The 20,024-nt window shown below is 40.9% G+C and overlaps 1 protein-coding gene and 1 long non-coding RNA gene across 15 annotated transcripts in view; one reads left to right on the top strand and one right to left on the bottom strand.

Annotated features, from left to right (window-relative positions):
• The window catches only part of cacna1g (calcium channel, voltage-dependent, T type, alpha 1G subunit), a 309,568-nt gene that overhangs the window by 196,901 nt on the left and 92,643 nt on the right, over positions 1–20,024 (top strand). For 11 of the 14 annotated variants that reach the window (XM_040036698.1, XM_040036704.1, XM_040036703.1 and 8 more), the window contains exons 11-15: positions 1,227–1,378; positions 3,651–3,836; positions 6,511–6,625; positions 8,643–8,798; positions 13,607–13,672. In XM_040036698.1, coding sequence (XP_039892632.1) covers positions 1,227–1,378; positions 3,651–3,836; positions 6,511–6,625; positions 8,643–8,798; positions 13,607–13,672 — 675 coding nt within the window. The remainder of the gene's footprint in view (positions 1–1,226; positions 1,379–3,650; positions 3,837–6,510; positions 6,626–8,642; positions 8,799–13,606; positions 13,673–20,024) is intronic. The other 3 variants (XM_040036706.1, XM_040036709.1, XM_040036705.1) reach the window with 1 other exon arrangement.
• Positions 6,604–7,266, bottom strand: LOC120736513. Its single transcript, XR_005696523.1, has 3 exons — positions 7,122–7,266; positions 6,796–6,901; positions 6,604–6,716 (listed from the first exon to the last, which is right to left on the bottom strand). It is a non-coding gene; the product is annotated as an uncharacterized LOC120736513 (long non-coding RNA).

Genomic DNA, 20,024 nt, shown 5'->3' with positions numbered 1-20,024 from the left:
TTATAGACTCCATTCAAAGTCTGCCAATAGATGTCTCCAAGTTCTGCACACTGGAGGAGGTGAATTCTTGTCTTTCCCATAGTTTGACATGAAAGCAGTGTAACAATACCAGCAGTGAGCATATTTCGAAGTAACCGATTGACTTTGCTGCTTAAGGGCTCTAGACAAACTGGTGCCACGATTCAGCACGTGGATCTGTTATTCAACTGGTGATGCTAATCTCTGTCTCCTTTTCTCTGTGTATCCTTGCTAGTGTTGTGTAATCGCTGCTTAAACAGTCATGGTGTGTAGTGATTAGTGACAGCCCACCAGGACGGGCCTTAATGACACACACTGTGTTTACATTACGTTGCATTACCTCCTGGTTCAGCCGGGGGATTATGTTTCTGCTGGGCCGATGACTCTATTTATACCCACACACACACACACACACACACACACACACACACACACACACACACTCACAGCGGGATATTGAGACACATACACTTATGATAGAGAACGTAAAAACCCATTTTGGGCCTTCAACACCTTCTATCCTGTATGTCATGTCCGTGCTACGGATTTGTGTGTGTGTGTGTGTGACACCACGTTTTGAGCTGTGTAAACTGTTTATTGCATGGAGATGAAAGGCCTCATGAAGCCTGTCTGGGTTGCTGCACAGGCCACAGACACACAACATCGTTCTGCCTCTTTTCTTCCCACCAATAATTACTGATACCCGCTATAGAAGTCTGATTTACATAAAGCGTCACATTTGGATGTGCCGCGCCTTTTATCTTTGGCTCGGAAGCTCTTTCCCTTGTCTGTCTGCTTGTTCTCATTGCCTGTTTTCCCCTCTGCGCTCAGATGCTTACAGACACACACACACACCATTTGATTGATCGAAATGTGAGCGGCAGTCCATTTCTCTGATGAGCTTTGAGCAGACGTTGCATGTCAGCACTCCAATCGGTGTGCTTGTCCCAGTGGAAGATAAGGACACTGTACATACATGCATTTATGATATATATGGTGTAATGCGCGTGTGAGAGACAGAAACTGTGACCAATTTGTCATATTTTAGTTGCATTTAGTCTTCAGCAATTGCCTTTTACTCATGTGATACAGCAGATGTTTATTCTGTAGTCATACAGTCAACTTCTGATCATTTTCAGGTTATCCTGAGCTGCTTCCTCTGTAATAACACATTAATTACTCCCTTGTTTGTCTTTCTGTCTCTTCAGCCCGAGGAGCTGACCAACGCCTTGGAGATCAGCAACATCGTATTCACCAGCCTGTTTTCTTTGGAGATGCTGCTGAAGGTTTTGGTGTATGGGCCCTTTGGCTACATCAAAAACCCCTACAATATCTTTGACGGCATAATTGTGGTCATCAGGTGAGGACTCGCTCTCTGGCAACAGGAATGCCCTCAAATAAAACACGTATCCTTTTCTGCACTCGGCTTCTATATTTAAAAGGATGCCACTGGGAACACAAACCCTGCTCAGTGCAGTGAAAACGAATTCAACTCCCACATGAATTCTTCTATTTTTGTGCAGATCTCATACGGTGTCAGATCTTCAAACAAAATGTAATAAAATACAAAACGCAACCTGACCGAATGAAATGCACAGCCTTCAAATAATGTTCGTTGAAGCAAAAATAAAGAAAGGAAAAAGAGTCCCTGACATCATTGTGGTGGAATTTTGCAGCCATATCATATCCTGTTAGAGACCAGAGTTCATGTTTGTCTCTGTCAAAAGATCTCTGCCTAGATCAAGACCCAGTTGACCTTTGGGTCTATCTTTTTGTTTTCTTTACCTGTGTTTGGTAACTTTTGTCTACATTGTCCTAAAAGAGGGTTTCAAGGTCATCTGGGTGCATTGTGACAAAATTTAGATGAAAGGTAAAGTTCTTCTTCCTTTACCTGACCACTCCGCAACTGAGTGGGCACAAATGGCTGCCCTTCCCGCAGCCTGATATTTCCAGAGGTCTCTTCCTGTTAAAAGGGAGTTCTTCTTTCCCACTGGCGCCAACTGCTGTCCATAGGGTGGAGTGCGATAATGAGAATTAGAATTTTCTCTCAAATATTTTAAGGCACTTACTTGTCAATAAAAAAGCACCATTGTTGTGAATTGGTGCTACATGAATTGAATAGAAAAAAGGTTGGTGTGGTGTGTGCGCCAGTGTAAGAACTAAACAGGAGGTTTCTTATTTCGTTTCGACATGTTGGAGAAGGGAACGTAATCAGCGATGTGATCCAGTTGCTAGTCCGGAGAGACGAGGTTGTGTTGGCTTTATTATTGTTTGCCAATCTCTCAATTTCAGCCCTGTCTTCATATCGAAACATTCATTCTGAATTCCTTTATCCCTGGAAGAAAGAAATCAGAAAGTTTATTTCAGAAAGGGTTTGTTTTCAGTCACGTAAAAGTGCATTTATTTTATTTTATTTTTTAAAAAAGCTGAAATGGAGAGAAAACACTTTTTTTTAAAAAAAGAAAAAGAGAAAGAGAAAAAGAGAATACTGGTGTGCTTGTAGTTCTGGCTATTTTGATGGTTCTGAAAAATGATTAAACGGGATTGGTTGTCATCAGGCCTCGGTGTGTCTAGTCCAGCTGCAGGTTATCAATGTAGAGTCGTAGTTCTTTGGATATATTAATCCAGATTTCTTTTTCTTTGCTTTTTTTGTTTTTTTTACACAAACCCACTTTGTATTGGGTAACTTTAGTCCTCCAGCACACAATTATCACTTAATACTTGTATATATAAAACTGTGCATCACAGCATTAAATTAAATAAAATATAAAACAATTTCTTATGTATCAAAAACTAAAGACATTAGTAGAAAATCGAATACATTTTAAAGCACTGTCTGTGAAGATTTTTTATATTTATCAGTAATACCATATTTAGGACTTAGGAAAATATGGGAGTTCTTCCTTTCCACTGTCACCAACTGCTTGTTTATGCAGGTTTGTTTGATTGTTGGGGTTGTCTCTGTATTGTTGTAGGGTTTTTACCTTACAATATAAAGCACCTTGAGGTGACTGTTGTTGTGATATGGTGCTGTATAAATAAAATTAACTGAATTTAATTTAAATTAATTTTATGTACAACACTAAACTGGAGCTAGGCAAAGGTACAGAATAGTGTCTGGTAATCTCATAGTGGTGCATCAAAGCTTTCCTTCACCTGGAGGTGGAGACCAAAACTGAGCTAAAAGGAGACGGAGCTTGTGTCTAAGTACATTTTCACACATAAATTTCAGATCAGTTCAGGAGGAAAAAGCTAAGATATTTTCTACAGTTATGTTATGTTGTGTTATGTTATTTTATGTGTTTGTTTACAGGTTTCTCTGCTGATCCAAAGTGGCCAGAAGAATAAATACTTTCATTCATCGAATAAAACAAAAAAATCATTTTTAAAGCATTAAAAAAGCAGCACATTTTCACCATTTCATAACTTACTGAAAATGTTATTCTTTGTAGAAAATGATTGTGCAGTGCTAGACCATAATTTGTGTCAGTGTGGTCAGGACCACATCTGGGAACCCGCAGTGTTTAGAGAAAGTGAAAAATTGGGTTTTTGCTCGCCTGACGTGAAGACAGTTCACTGGAATTTGGACCTTACGTGAATTATAAATGTGTTTTTGTCTTTTCTCCGGACAGCGTGTGGGAGATCGTGGGACAGCAGGGTGGGGGTTTGTCGGTGCTGAGGACTTTCCGGCTGATGCGCGTCCTCAAACTGGTCCGCTTCATGCCGGCCTTGCAGAGACAGCTGGTGGTGCTCATGAAGACCATGGACAACGTGGCCACTTTCTGCATGCTCCTCATGCTCTTCATCTTCATCTTCAGGTATTCTTGGGGGGAGAGTGAGTGAGTCAGGCTGAAAAAATATTTATGTTTCAGTCTTCCACTTGTTTAAACAGTAGGGGAGGTAGGCACCACTCTATTTCTCAATTTTAATGGAAGAATAACATCAAAAGGGGGGAAAAAGTGTTTCAAATCCGTGGAACTGAAAAGAACAAAGGCGATGAATGAAGGTAAACTGGTAAATCAGTACACGATAACTTCTGTGTGAGAAGCAAGTAGTGTTGAGAGCGACAGGAACAGTGAGATGATTTAACCGGGGGAAAAGACTAAAGTGGTTCCCTCTTTCAGTCAGCATTCCATCTTTCTGGCTGGGTAGACTTTGTGGCTGAGCCCAAAAAACCCACTCAATTGTTAAATAAGACACTAAATGCTTCTCTGTGTATTTCAGACCCCCACCTTTATTTAAGAGGGAGTGTTACGACTAAAAGAGCATGTCTCTGTGTGTATCCGAAGAATTTGCTGCTTCATTTCAACAGCTTATTGAGATTTGTGCCCTCACATACACGCGTGCACACAGACGTTTCAGTACACAGGCGCGCACACACAAATACACAAAGTTCCAAGGGCCTTGTATATGCATAGATAAACAGCTCTTGATTTGAGTGAAGGCTTGCCAAGTTGACGCAGCGGAGGCCTGTTCATTGATCCCTCAGCTCCAGTTGAGCTTCAGTGTCTGTTCCTGAATAAAAGGCAGACTGCGGTGCCGACTCACTGCTGCTTCATAATAATAACACCCCCGCTTAGTTGTTACATGTAGCTTAGCTTTCTTTGTCTTTATCCCCTCTGCCTTTCATAGTGTTGCCTTTGCTTCGCTGTGCCAGTCTACCCATATTTAGCTGTGTCACTGTATATGCGCTACTATACTATTTACTCTTTACTACAGTTCTTCGTGTGGCTGCAGATAGAGCTTTATATGGGTATATGTTTGGAGTTTCTCATTCCACATGTTGTCATGCTACAGCCTTTTTCCAAAATTGATTACATTTATTTTGTTCAACTTAAAATTCTACACACAATACCAGATAATCACAAAATAAAAAGAGATTGAAATTCTTGCGGATTTATTAAAAATAAAAACAAAAATATAACATGTGCATAAGCATTCACATCCCTTGCTACAGGGATGGTATTAAGCAGATCATGAGTGGGGGAACAGAACGGTGAAAACTCTAAACTGGGAAAACTAAATAAAACACTAACCGGAATACGAACGTGACATGCAGGGAGAATGACCAGAGAATCAACACAGAAGGGTGGAAGGGAAATAACACAGACGAACCAGCAACTACCATGACAGAAGACACAACTTAAATACACCCAGAGAACACAGGGAGATTACACGCAGGTGGGGAACACAGCTGGGAGTGATTATCGTGACGAGACTAGGGAGGCAAACTGAAAACACTCACATAAGACGCAGACCTTCACAATAAAACAGGAAACACATACACGCAATGATAACCACCAACCAATAAACACAGACTGGGGGACACAGAACATAGGAACATGAACAGAAGAATACAAACACCCAAGGTAACCAAAACCACAGAATACTAATAGACTAAACATAAACATGGACTCCGTGCCATGACAGTACCTGGTTTCCTCCAAGCAGACATTTTTCACATTGCTATTATGGGGCATTGTGTGTAGAATTTTAAGGCGGAAAATTAATTTAATCCATTTGGAATATAACATGATAGCATATGGAAAAAGTGAAGTGCTGTGAATAGTTTCTGCTCTGTAGCAGAAACATGTATTCCTTTATTTTTTTCCCTTCAAACAGGGAGTTGACAAAAACTATGACTGCTTTTGCAAACGTTGCTTCCCCCATGTGTCACCATTAAATGAATTATTTACATTTTTTTAACATGAGAATAATCCAGGGAAAACTGATAATCCTAGATAATGGATATCCCAAATCTATTCTGTATGTCATGATTGGTAATCAAACGGTTAACGTAAAAAGTGGAGGCAGGAGCAACCAGCTAGCCTGGCTAAGAAAAGAAAATCATGAAAGGATTTTAACGGCTGTGCTGGAAAGCTGAAAGTGGAAGAGGAATAATAATCAGAGGTTCTGACTGAGGCAAAAAGTGTTAAGTGTTGTGGAGCACTGCTCTACTGTGAAGTGATGGGGTGCTATGCTAAACTAAGCTAATCCTAGCTATCGTCTTATGCTTGTAAATGTCTCTTAAACTACTCCTTAAAGTTCCAAAGTAGAGGAAATCAGTCAGCATGTGAGTAATCTTCTGAAAAAATAAATAAATACACGAGGTGTCATTGTTGTGGGTTGTGTCACTCTCCATGGTGCTGAATCCAGTGAAAGCACTTCCATTAGCATTGTTGGTCAAGAGATAGGGTAATAAAGTGAATGCTACCCAATCAGGGGCAGGACTCAGTATGTAATATCACCTCTGCAACTGTCTCAGGTCAGTATATAGTTTTATTTAAGCTTTTGTATGACTGTAGCTCTGTTTATCCTCCGCTTTTTTCTTCTTTTTTTCACAGGCAGCAATAATAATGGGTAAACATGTCATTTCAACAAATAATTTCTGTTTATTTGTGTGGTATCTAAGGGTTTGCTGTGATGTAAACATTTATCCCTCCTTTTCCTGTTTGTTTTTTCCTGTCCCCTCCTCCCTCCCTCCTGGGTCAGTATCCTGGGGATGCATCTGTTTGGTTGTAGGTTTGGGTCAGAGAGAGACGGAGACACTCTACCAGACAGGAAGAACTTTGACTCTCTTCTCTGGGCCATAGTGACTGTCTTCCAGGTGAGCTTGTCTTCTCTTCCCCCTCTTCCCCAGTGCTCTTTAGTGGTGCTCCAGGCTTGTTTGTTCCTCACTGCTTGTTTACAGTCACCGTCTTGAAAAAATAAAAAATAAGCAGCATGAAGAAATTACAGTATGCATGTTCATCAGCTGCCTGTTTAATCTAACTGTACCTGTCAGAGTGGTCCCTCGAGCAACTAACCTCCAGTAAGATCTCCTTGAGTCTTGGTGATGACTGAACATGCTCCTGTTCAGAGCCTGAAAGACCTCTTCCTCCTCCTGAATAAATAAAATCTATCAACCTCTTCCCCTATGGCCCCGCTAGACCTTTTCTGTCTTCATCATTTTCTTCCAGTCATCTAATTTCCTATTTCTGGCTATCTTCTATAGGTTATGTAGGCTTGTGCTTTGCATTATGTCACCTTAGATTCATGAATTAACCGTAACTGTGGGGGTCCAGCATATATCACTCTCAATATAGTAACCATTTATTATTCACCTGACTGGCTGTAAGATGTATGCATGTTTCTCTGTACAGACCGTTGTACTGATGTGTCCGTTCCCATGGAGAGCTCAAGTGTATCTTCACTGCTTTAATCTGTTGAACAGAATGATGAAAGTTTACATTTTAATGTTGCGTTTTTCTAAACTGAAACATTATCCTTCAGCACACAACTTCGTAAATTCAGCAAGTTTTTGCCGTACTCCCGCACTTCACAGAATAAAGATGCAGAGATTTTGTTAAAACCACTTCTTCTATTGCAGCTAAAAGCTCTGCTGTTAGCAGGTGAGCCTTTGAGCTTTGATTAATGGCAAGAATGAGCATCTAATGCATTTCTGTAACTGATCTGTGTTACTACGACCAGGAATTTAAAAAACATAGATAGGGGAGAGAAAAAAAAATCACAGTTACTTAAAATCGGCATATTCTCATAATCAAATATTGCTGCTCTGTCAAGCTGTGAAATCTCACAAGGTGTTCTTTGGTGCTGGTACAGTGGCGCTGGTTAAGGACTCTATTTACACACATGAACCTGAGAAGGTACTAATGAAAAAAGGGCTATTACTAGTCAAATAAACATATTCTTGGGTCCTAATCAGAGAAAGGCTGAATGCAGTCTAAAGCAGAATTGAGAAAATACTGCTAGTATTTTCAAAATATGTTTTTTTCTGATTAACCAAAGATTTAAGTGTATTTAGACAAGGGTAGTCAGGAAGGAAGGTCAATGAGACACCAACGTCAATAACCAGACAGGGAGTGAACCTTCAAAATAAAACAGGAAGTATACTGAAAGAGAGAGGCACAGACAAAAAAAACGCAATGAGACAGGGACAGAGAGAACAAGGAGGCAAAGATAAAGAAAAAAGATAAAACAATACAAAGAAAGAAGGAAACTAAGCATTTATGATGAAAAGCTTTTACAGCCTTACAAAGACTTTGAAAAAAGTCCAATATTTTTGCCAGCAGTACACAAACAATCCAGCTACAGCAAACAGGTTTCAACTTCTAATCTTTACTAGTTACCATTTACTGCACGTTACAGTCTACATGAGGCCCAATATGTTGTTTTAAAAAAGGCTTAAATAACTATCTCATTAACCTTCCAGGGTCTAAATCATCATCAGCTGTAACTCCAACCCTGGGCAATCAGAATATACAACTTTTGTTTTATTAAATTGATCTCTCAAGTCTACACAATCAGGGAAGAAATAAAATAACCTTTCTGACTGACATGTGTTAACAAGTGTTCAATTTATTTTTCTCAGAAAAGCCATTTAGCCTCTCTGCTAAATATAGTTAGTGTTATCACCAATGACAGCTTATACCTTAGAGGATTAACAGGTAAGTTCTTGCAAAAATGCAGTAGAGGGGGGAAAAATGTTTGTTTGTCATGACAAGGGCGTGAAGTATGAAGCATTATCAGGACCGGTGAAGACTTAGACCTCACACGGGGAAATTTCTAGAAGAATTGCTCAACAATACTTTTACCTATAAGCGCCTCTCTTACTTTCTCTGCAGATCCTAACACAGGAGGACTGGAACAAGGTGTTATATAACGGCATGGCCTCCACTTCTCCCGTAGCTGCGCTCTACTTCATCGCGCTAATGACCTTTGGCAACTACGTCCTCTTCAACTTGCTTGTTGCCATCTTGGTTGAAGGGTTTCAGGCAGAGGTACAACTAAATTGAAGTTAAATTATTGGGCTGTATCTTGTCACATTGTTTCTCTTTTACAGCTCTCGATGATTTGATGTACCTTGCTGTCAGATCTGTATTTGTTTATATCTTTATCTACATAGCACAAAAAAAATAAATAAAGGAACACTTTTTAGTCAGTTAAACGTCTGGGACATTGATCTGGTCAGTTAAGTAGCAGACGGGGTGCACTAGAGGGGCAACAATGAGACAACCCCCCCAAACAAGAATGGTTTTACAGATGAAGGCCACAGACATTTTTTTTTTACTCCTCATATTTTCTGACTGTTTTTTCTTCATTAGTTTTGCATTTGGCCAGGGTCGGTGTGTGATACTGGACCCTATAGAGGTTGCACAGGTAGTCCAACTCCTCCGGGATGGCACATCAATACGTGCCTATACCAGGTTTTCTGTGTTTCCCAGCACAGTCTCAAGATAATGGAGGAGACTCCAGAAGATAGATAGTTACTCCAGGAGAGCTGGACAGGGCTGTAGAAGGTCCTTAACCCATTAGCAGGACTGGTATCTGCTCCTTTGTGCAAGGAGGAACAGGATGAGCACTGCCAGAGCTCCAGCAGGACACTGGGGTGAATGTCTTTGACCAAACAATCTGAAACAGACTCATGAAGATGGCCTGAGGACCTGCCATCCTCTAGTGGGCCATGTAATCACTGCCCAGGCACCATGGATCCTGATTGGCATTTGCCATAGAATACCAGGAGTGGCAGGTCCACCACTGGAGCCCTGTGCTTTTCACAGATGAGAGCAGTTCCCCCTTAGAACACTGAATGATATAAAAGAGTCTGGAGAAAAAGTTTGAAGAACATTATGCTGACTGTAAAATCACTCAGCATGGCTGGCTTGGAGGTGGATGGCCAATCCATGGAGGGATGCACAGGCCTCTTTAGGTTTGGCAATGTCACCCTGACTACAATCAGCTATCAGGATGAAAACCTTGTATCCATTCTCAGACCCTGATGCAGTGGGTTCTGGGTTTCTCCTGGTGCACAACATAGCTCAGCCTCATGTGGTGAGAGTATGCAGGCAGTTCCTGGAGGATGAAGGAATTGATACCTTCGTCTGGCCTCCACGCTCACCTGAACTAAATCCACTAGAACACCTTCGGGATATTATATTTTGGCCCATGTGATACCACCAGGCTTCACCACAGACTGTCCAGGAACTCAGTGATGCCCTGATCCAGATCTGGGAGGAGACCTCCAAGGACCTGGGAGGCCATAAAAACTACTGACTACCATTTTTGAGTTGCTGCATTGAAGCTTCAGCAGAATGGACTAGCCTGCTGCATTATTTTTTTTTCCATGTTGAATTTTAGGGGGTCTTTGAATTAAGCCCTCTGCAGAATGATAATTTTCATTGGCATCAAAAATTGTGGCATCCTTTCACTTGTAACACATTGCCCAGACCTTATCAGTACAGATATCCAGCATGATTTTGTTCCCCAATGAGATCTGATGTGTTTAACAAAGTGTTTTTTATGTAGTTATTTTGAAGCCTTTGCTTTCATGCTTCATATTTTTCAGTGCAGGACCACATACCTCAACAAAGAACTAATTGTATAAGCACTAACAAAACGTACCTTTTCTTGCACTCGTTGCAGCGGGTTATGTGAGGACACAGGGTTACGCATAGCAATGCAGTATTTCATTTTTCCTGTCTCCCCTTCGTATTCATCTCCGTTTCTTTCTTTTCTTTGCTGTCAGCCACTTCACCTCCTACGCTTTCCCACTATCTCAGCAGTCATCCTCATTATTGTTCTGCTTATTTGCCAGCGCCATAAAGTACATCATAAGAAAACTATGTCCGCTAGACCAGACTGTGCATCAGCCCACATCACCCAAATCCCCCTGTTTTAAGTTTCATGCTCGGATATGTTCTCGCCCCCCTTCTGAATCTTCCCCCTGCTTATTGCGAATTGTTTATTGTCATAAAACAAAGGTGATCTGTTGTCTGCCACGGTGCTGTGTTTGTGAGCTCAGATAAGAGCAAGAGGCAGCTGGGGGGAACAGTCACAGGGACGCAGGAAGAAAGCAGCTAAAACTCATTGAGAGACCACTCTTCAGGCTTCAGCCAATGTTTTATTTGAGACAGATCGAGTGAGTCAGAGAAAGAAATAGGGTGAGAGTAAATCGCACAAGTATCCAGTCTATCCCCACCTAGCTGCTTGTCTCCTCCTCTCTCTCTCTCTCTCTCTCTCTCAGCTTTTAAAGGGTGACAACACCTGTGCTTTGATCTCTGACACTCTTTAGCTCTCTGAGAGGACAGAGAATAGATGGTAGGTAGCAGCAAGAAAGGTTGACAGGCTCATACAATATGGATTAATTGGAATGGGCTGCTTTTTCTATTGCACTCATCTGCTATCAAAATATCAAACGCAGTATTATGGTGAATGGAATTCCACAGAGGTTTGGGTGCAAATCACCCAAACTGCTTTGGATGAAAGCTCCAGATGGAGGCCAAGAATAAAGTAAATTAATTTGCGTTGGCGTCTTGAAGTCAGATTGGGAATGATGCATTAATCCATCTATATTTTTGCACTTCCAAAGTTAGCGTTTTAACATCATATCAATAAACTATAGGAGATTTTGCCAAGTGCAAGAGCCTTCTGAGGATTCCCGACCTGCTTTTCTAGTGGAACAATGGTCTAAATTAACTGACGTTCAGTCTGTAGGATGTACTATCAGTACTAGTAAGGCTGGAGCAACTGATAGGACAGCACCAAAGTCAAGGTTTTTCTTGTGAATTTGATCTTGTCTGAACTTTAGTTGCCTACTGGAGTAGACAAAATATTTTCTGGGGCTTTCAGCTTTGTTGGAAATACAAACCACAATGTGCTAGTTAGCGAAGGTTCTTGGAGTGTTTTGTTGAAACGCTTACTGGCAGAATTGTTAGCCCTCAAGTTAAGTTTTGTGGCCAGAGTGCTGCTATTTTCTGTTAGATTAAGCATTGTAGTTATTTCTTGTCACCACAGCTGTGGCCATGTAAAAAAGACACTGAAATGCAAGAAAAGCGCTAGTGCGAATTAGCATTACTTTTGCTAGCCAGGCTAGCTAGCCTTTGCTTTCCCAGCGGAATAAACGATTACATCTTCTGCACTGCTATCCAAAAGTTTTTTTTTTTCAGAGTAATGGTTTTGTTTATCAATCCACAAACACTGACTTATGAGTAATCGGGAGCATTAAAAGAAAGCAGCTAACTACAAACGACACACAATGTTAGCTTCTACCTGGTGAACAGCAGGTAGAAGCTAGCATTGCTAAATATGCAGCTGTCTCTCTCAGTGAGTGATCGGGACAAAACCAGTTTTTAAAAAAATATATATATACTCACATAAAAACAACATTTGATGACAAACTCTGTACCCTTACTGACGAGTTAAGAAACCTCTCCAGATAGACTGATTGATGAAAGGTAATTTAAAAGATCATACTACTTCAGGATTTGCATTTAAACATTTTTTTTAAATTTTCCCATAAACGGCTGCTATATCCATTTATGTTAGTAACTATAAGACTGCAGCATATGTTGAATGTTTTGGTCATTAACTAATGTCATGTAAGCCTGATACTGTAGATAAGTGCTTATATTTTCTAACACAAAGATAAAACTAATTTGTGCTAATGTCATTTTGGAAATGTGAATAAATGTTTACTTAAGTAGAAAAGAAACACAGATTAGAAAAACAACTGCAGGCTCACACAGTACAATGCACAGCCTACAGCTGTATGAGGAAACCTTTATGCTCTTGTATTCCCCCTCTGCCCTCCTGTATTACTGCAGAGCTGCCGGCGTAATTCTCCCTACCTTCTTTTTTTCAGCTTTACATCCTTTTCTGCAAACACTAAGTTTATTTTTAGTCAGCCAAACTTTCCCTGCGTCAGGGTTGCTAGGTAACGGGCACTTGAATGATGTGAGCAAAGCCAGGAGACATGTACGCCGTTGGTGCCAAGTCACACACACACACATACAGCCTCATACAAAGAAGTGGAGTACTTCAAATGTCCATATTGCTTTGGAATTAAAGACAGAAGGGACATCTTATCATGCTTATCATTTTTTGTTATCTTAACTCCTTCCTTTACCCCTCACATCACCATACTCATAATCTTCCTGCTCTTTACCAGTGTCTGCCCTCACCATTGTGTCCTTTTGTCAGGTTTTGCCCATGTGTCTGTTTGACAGAATCCAATATCCGCTGCAGAGAATGCAACCAGACCACCTTAGAGAGAGCTTTTAACAGAAGAGAGGGAAAAGTGTTTCTTTCTTTTTATTGCACTTCTCACTGTGACAATAAACATGCATTTGACACCAAAGCACCAACATGCACGGTATGGGCCAGATGCAGAGGAATGTTTCCGTGCCGGTTTCTACTGCACAGTCACGAGTCTGGAGGATTCATGCTTATATGAGGATCATTTTCATATCTGCTTTGTGAGAAAATGATTTCATCACACGAAACATCAGTGGGCTGCCTGGTGGATAAAACACGGCTGTGCATCACCTCTGTCCTGCAGTCCTGACTCCCTGAGCTTTCAGACCGCTGAAGTGCACGTGTACGGCTCACGACTGCACACTGCAATCCAGGACAGTTGCTTTGACATGTTCTGTCGCATGGTAAACTGCAAATGTTCCAACATGCTGAATCTTCTCTAACCTTCTCCTTCTGCTCTCGTCTGCTGCTGTGATTCAACCTCTCACCTCCGTGCCTCTTTTCCTGTGTGTGCCTCCCTCTCCTGTCCGGCTGCACCGATCACTTCCGCTAATAGGAAGTGGCCAAGCGGGAGGACTTGCATGCCCAGCTGAGCCTCATTCAGCTGCCTGTTGTTTCAGGGGTATGTACAGCTCTGCAGCTCCACCTTCCCTTCTTCCATTTAGCTGACTGACCGCCCTCTCGCTCCCTTGCATCAGCTCTCCCTCTCCTCCCCTTCCCTCCCTCCCCCAACCCATACAGAGACTTTACGGTGATGCCTCTGACCTCTCAACAGCTACACCTTGGAGTTCTGTTGCAGAAGCGCCATTAATGACTGATTGATGAATATTGCCATTCGCGCGCCCCTAACATTTTGCCTACTAAATTAAAAATCCTAATATGTGTAAGTAATAAGAGATGGCTCTAAACACAGCTTGCTCCTAGTGTCTTAAAGGGACATTTTAACCAAATTAGGAAAACGAATTTACTTTCAAACTTGCCCCCTGGTACCTCCTAGTCGTGCAGAGTAGTTTCAATTTTATTCACAGAAGTTTTGAGATCTTTGCTGCTGCCAATCCAATCCAAGAGAGTACTGAAGTGGGAGCTTTTCCAAGGTTAGAAAGGACATTAAACTCTCTTGGCTAAGTTATGAGTACATAAGATCAGCAACTGTGTTAGAAAATATCTGCTTCTCTGATTGGACAGCAGCGAATAATTCCCAAGGAGAATGTTAGGAGGAAATCGTTTGTTCAAATGCTGCAAAAGTCTTTGTTCATAGGGCTGAAGTCTGGGCCAATCTAAGGTCAGGTTGAAAAACTACAATAGAGTTATACTTTTTTCAAAAAAATCAGTCTTTTTATATTTGACATCCTGGTGCCATGGTTGTCCCGTGTCTCGGTCCCTCCACCGCCCCAGCCTCCACGTGTAGGATTCGTTCAAGATGGTTTTTTACTCATCACTCCACAATGAACGTATTCCCAGGAAGTGATGAGCTCAGAAACAAAACAAAGAAAACATCTTGAGATAGAAAATTGTGCTGCCTGCAGCATGTATTCAAAGCCATTTCCATAAAAACAGACATAAATATATAAGATCGCCCGCAAGCACCAAGTAAATACAATGAAAACTCAACATCCCTTCTTTCCTTTGTCATTATCCATAAAAGTCCTGTAACAAATCGTCAGATAATTATAACTGACCATTTATATTTCACAGTAATTATAAAAACATCTGCAGACTCTCCTGTTGGCTGTATTTTACACTCAAGCTTAAAAGACCATGGAGCTAGTGGTAGATGGAAAAAAGATGTCTTTCAATAAAGACATTTAAAACGAGCAGTTCAGCATACGTAACAAGTCAGCTAATTCAGTGTCGATTCATCACAGCTACATAAGCTGTGTCTTCCTGAGTGAAGAGCACAGAAAGCCAGTTTTAAGTAATCCAAGTGGCCTTGCGGCAAAAGAGCTCCAATATGGCTGCCAGACGAGTTGTCACATCATCTAGAAGTTCTCTAACCCTGCATGGTGTCTTTTCTGTTGATACTAAGACCAGCATCGAGGGGCTGCTGTGTGGAGTATCTGAAAGACAACATAGGCTTTGTTGTGTGTGTTTTCCTACTTTCTTGTCCTACCTTAAGAGCAGACTCCACATCAGAAAGCTCAACTCCCACCAGCCCTCCACCCGTTCTGTCTAGCCTCCAGATAAGAACAATCCACCAGCTCAGCCAAAAAATCCCCCCTCCTCTCTGTTCCTGTTTTATCTGGCTGGGCCATGCGGGAGAAACGGGGTGAGTGCTGGCTTTATGGTTGACCCCGGCACTGACAGAGAAATCCAGCCCGACTAAAGGATGAGAGGTAATAAATGGCTTGGGGGAAGAGGATCCAGGTTCTTACACTCAGTGAAATGAATCCTTTAAAAAAACAGATGAGTGTAAGTCTCGTCCTCACGTCCTCTAACTTTGCACACTTGAACACTATTCAAACTGATCCAGGACTTTTTATGTGGTAAGATTGTTCTGAGTCCAATATCATAGCTGGTAAAAATTCAACAGCTTACTAGGGGCAAGTCTGAGGCATGACATGGAGAATTTGGGTGGAGTCTGCTTTCTGGTGTAATGGTCAAATCGGTTATTAGTTTTATGTCCCTCTATTTCCCTCAAAGAGCTATTAGTACTCCATAGTTTGGTTACATTCTGCATGAGAGAACCCCTTAAACCCTGTAAGGTGATATTTTTTTAACTTAATTATTGTTCTGTGAACACAACTTAACTGACATGTGTACCAGCATAACAAGTCCTTTCAGGACTTTAAAAACTCTGAAGAATATTCACTCTTTAATTTCAATTGATTTGAAAGGAAAAGTCAGTTTATCATTCAATTTGATTGGCTTTCTGGCAGTGATATTTTTTTCTTTAAAGTCTTTGCTGGCTTTTCACTGTCATTTTTCTTTCAGTGCCTTCCTGTGACTGGCTTGCTCCTTGGAGTTATCAGGCCAAGTTTTGGATGAATTTCCATGCTATAAATTTTTGGTACAGACATTAATAAACTGCACTAATTTGAATGAGTAAATCTTAAAAAAAAAAAAAAGGCAGGTTACATAATCAGAAAGAAGTCAAAGAACCCAAAACAGGAAGTATGACTGAGAAGGGAATGGGTGAAATTAGAAAGACAAAGAAGCACAGAAAAGAAAACAAATAGAACTGAAACACTGCAAATACATAACAAAAACTACAAACCATGACAAAAATACCTTGTGCAAAAATCACATAAAAGTCTGCATTATGAAACAGGTGGGTTGGTCAGTTATACACAAGACTTCCATCCAGCAGAGGGAAGTTCAGTGAATCAGCTTTTAGTTCGTCCAGCTGACGGATCAGCGAGCTTGGTCCGTCCATTATCCATCCAACCCTCTGTTCACAAGAATCTCAGCTTCTCCTAGAGTTTTGGTCAAAACGTACACACAGTGATCAACTAATGGGTCTTCGCTCAAATTTTACTCAAGGCCTTGGTCATGTTTGCTATTTATGGGCACTTTAATATTTTCACAATACTCATAACACCTCGTTGAATATTGGTCTGATTTGAGTCAAGCAGCAATCACCTAACAGGTTTTCGCCATAGACAGTATAAAAGATGGAGGTAGCTACCGTTATGTCAGCCATTACCCGAGATGAGTGTTTCCAACTTCACTATCTGCACTACTGTGACAACAAGCAGTGGTTCTGGCTGCTCAACCACATGCTAATGACTGATGATTGACAGCACATTTGCCAATGAGCGTGCATGTTCATTTTACAAAAAAAGACTTGATTTTTTAATCAGTATGACCCAGAATAAGTGGCTGAGCAGTAAAGCAGAAAAGTGCTTACACAAGATCCATCATTTAGGACAGAAGTCTTTTTGCAACCACAGCATTCAGCATTTGGTGACCTGAGATAGAATACATGGTTGTTTCTCTGGTGGATCATGAACCTGATGAGCTATTATGTTTGTTTTTTCTTTTGACTTTATGTTGAGTCATTGTTTGGTCACCATGCTTTTTCACAAAGTAATGTTTACTTCTGTTTCCTGTCTAACTGGTGGACTGACCACTTAGAAAATATAAATTGGCTGAAAATATAAATACTGATTGCAAAAAAATATTTGAGGAGGAAATATCTCAATTAAAATTAATAATAGAAAAACAATTGACCTGAATTCTCAGCTAAATTTGTAGATGTTAGCATTTAGTTTAAGGATTTTAATTACAAACTTGCTAAAATAAATGTGGTTTTCAACAGGCTGCCAATAAAAAAAACCAGACTTTTAAAGTCATGCATAACATAAATATACTTTTTTAAATTACTTTTTTTTCACTAGCTTATTCTTCCATAGCTGTGAGTAGTGTTTTGGTGTTACAGGACAGTATACATAGGCAAAGGCAAATCTGATTCTGTGTGATGTACAGCTGTGGTAGGCTACAAATTTTGTGGACACGTGCACACACACAAACACACACATATGCGTAAACAATTACTCCACTTCCTCCTATCAACAGCCACCCTCCGTTTCCCATTTACACCCTTTTTGAAGCAACATAATTGAGATCCCCCGTGTGCTGCCGGTGTCTATTATTGTCCGGCTATCAGCAGCAGACCTGGTCTGGCCCATCTCCTGCTCCCACCACCGTGCCCAAATTGGGGTGGCAGAGTGTAAACAACCTATCCAAACAACCAATTTCAGGACCAGGGATTTCCCTCGAGTCCACCCCCCCGCTTTGGTTTAAAGCTTTTATTCCCCTTTTCTTATCCCCAATGAAACCTTCATTGTGTAATTCTTGGTTAGAATACCAGATGCACAGACGGCACCAACATGCCAAAAGAGCACAGCCAGGAATTAAACCTGCAATCAGCCAGTTGCTAAGTAATAGCGTTAGCTATTTTAATGAAAATTTAAACATTTTCAAAATTTTCTATCTACAGGATCCAGATAGATGACAATCTGAAGATTAGCATTGTCCAGATCTTGCTCTTTTGACACGTGTAGGGAGGACTGCCCTTTTTAAGTTACTCTGTCTGTATTGACCTGCTAGTGCCACCTGTAGATAAATCAAAGGTCATGCTGCTGCAACACAGTGATTAGATCAGACTAATGTTGCTCTTCAAGTAATGTTTGCTGCTGTAAAAACAAGTAACATTTGGATGGCATTTTTAGGTTATTACATAACAAAACTATTGAAGTACCTGCCGTATAGGAATATGCTAGAAAGATGGCACATAACAGAAAATTAGTACATGGAAGACAACATATTTCACTATAAAGCACCTGAATGATCTGTATGATATGTTCCAGGAGAAATCAAAGCAAATGTTCCATCAGAGCTCACCAAGATCTTTTAGAGTTATTTTTCTATAGTCTCACTCTTTCATCTCTGGAGGGTGATGAAATCATACAAGATTAAAGCCTGAGGATCAGTGCAAAACAAAACAGGAAAAACTTGCAAAGATGCATCTTGTTGACCTCACTGTGTTTTCTGCCAGTAACAAAATTTATGTCTATCCATGCCTTCTAGATATCTTCTATTTGATTTTATATGCAAACCTGGCCTCTAAATGAAATGGGAGGGTATTTAATCACACATACTTTGCACTGTTTGATTCAGTCCTTCGCATTGAGAAATGTTGCACCTGTGCAGTGTAGGAGTCGTGGATAATAATAATAATAATAATGGATTGGATTTATATAGCGCTTTTCAAGGCACCCAAAGCGCTTTACAATGCCACTATTCATTCACTCTCACATTCACACACTGGTGGAGGCAAGCTACGGTTGTAGCCACAGCTGCCCTGGGGCAGACTGACAGAAGCGAGGCTGCCATATCGCCCCAGAGGGGCCTACTGGTGCTGGCCCCTCTGGCCAACACCAGTAGGCGGTAGGGTAAAGTGTCTTGCCCAACGACACAACGACAAGGACAGAGAGCCCGGGGATCAAACCGGCAACCTTCCGGTTACAGATACGCTTCCCAACCCCCTGAGCCACGGTCGCCCCAAATGTTGATGTTTCTGTCAATGCGTAAACTGCTGAGCTTTTTTCTTTAAATGCTGCGGTCGATTCCTTTAGGTCATCATTTCGTTTTTGTGCCTTGGAAAGCAGACATTTCTCTTTACCTGGACCTGCCAGGTCTGCTCATTTACTTCTACCTTAAAGCCAATACAACAAAACCCTTGGCTTCCCTTTTTCTGTGAGTAAACATCTAGACACTCTGCCATATTGACCTCTACACTGAACAGAGACTGCAGGTACAAGCTCCTAACTTAAAACTGCTCGCCAAGAACAGAAGCCAAGACCAGTAGCACACGTACTTCTTACCTGTGAGATACACAGAGAGAAGATAATGCTGCACACTGCGCACACACCATCTTTTAGTGCTGACGGTCCACTGGCTTTGTCCAATCACAGCTGTCCCTTCTGATTGATTGCATGTGGTTTGATGAGCCCTGTGGGAAACAAGCTCCTGCAGCGGTTAAAACAGATTTTTTTTTTCTTTTGTAAATTTATGTGTGGTGATAAATTGTTGTGGGTGTTGGCTCTGTGTTTGGTTTAGCGGTACGTCTGTGTGTTGGTGGATGTGTGACAATTTGTCTGCGGTTTAACGCTTCTGTTCAGACATTTTTCGAGAGCAGTGCTAAACAAATGTTAGCCTCGGTCTCTTTGCTCTAAAAAACAAAACTACTGGTTCATACAAGGCAAAATAGTCATATTCAGACCAACTAATCAGAACAGTTTAGCATCAAACTCTGAACGAAAAGGCTTTAAGGCAAGAATTAGTAACCGACGTCACTTGTATCAAAATTACAAGATGTTATCTTTAGAAGGTCAGAAATGGCCAAAATGTAGGGACTTTTTATGAAGGAGTATTGGGCCACCTTAAAAAAAAGGATTCTTTTCATTATTATTGTTCATTTAAGAATAAAGTGGAAATACTACTTTGAGAAATACTATTTTAAAGCCCATTTT

Source organism: Simochromis diagramma, unplaced genomic scaffold (assembly GCF_900408965.1).
Source record: "Simochromis diagramma unplaced genomic scaffold, fSimDia1.1 OVJJ01000371.1, whole genome shotgun sequence".
Taxonomy (NCBI): domain Eukaryota; kingdom Metazoa; phylum Chordata; class Actinopteri; order Cichliformes; family Cichlidae; genus Simochromis; species Simochromis diagramma.
The sequence above is the reverse complement of the archived record's forward strand: the minus strand, read 5'-3'. Positions and strand labels throughout refer to the sequence as shown.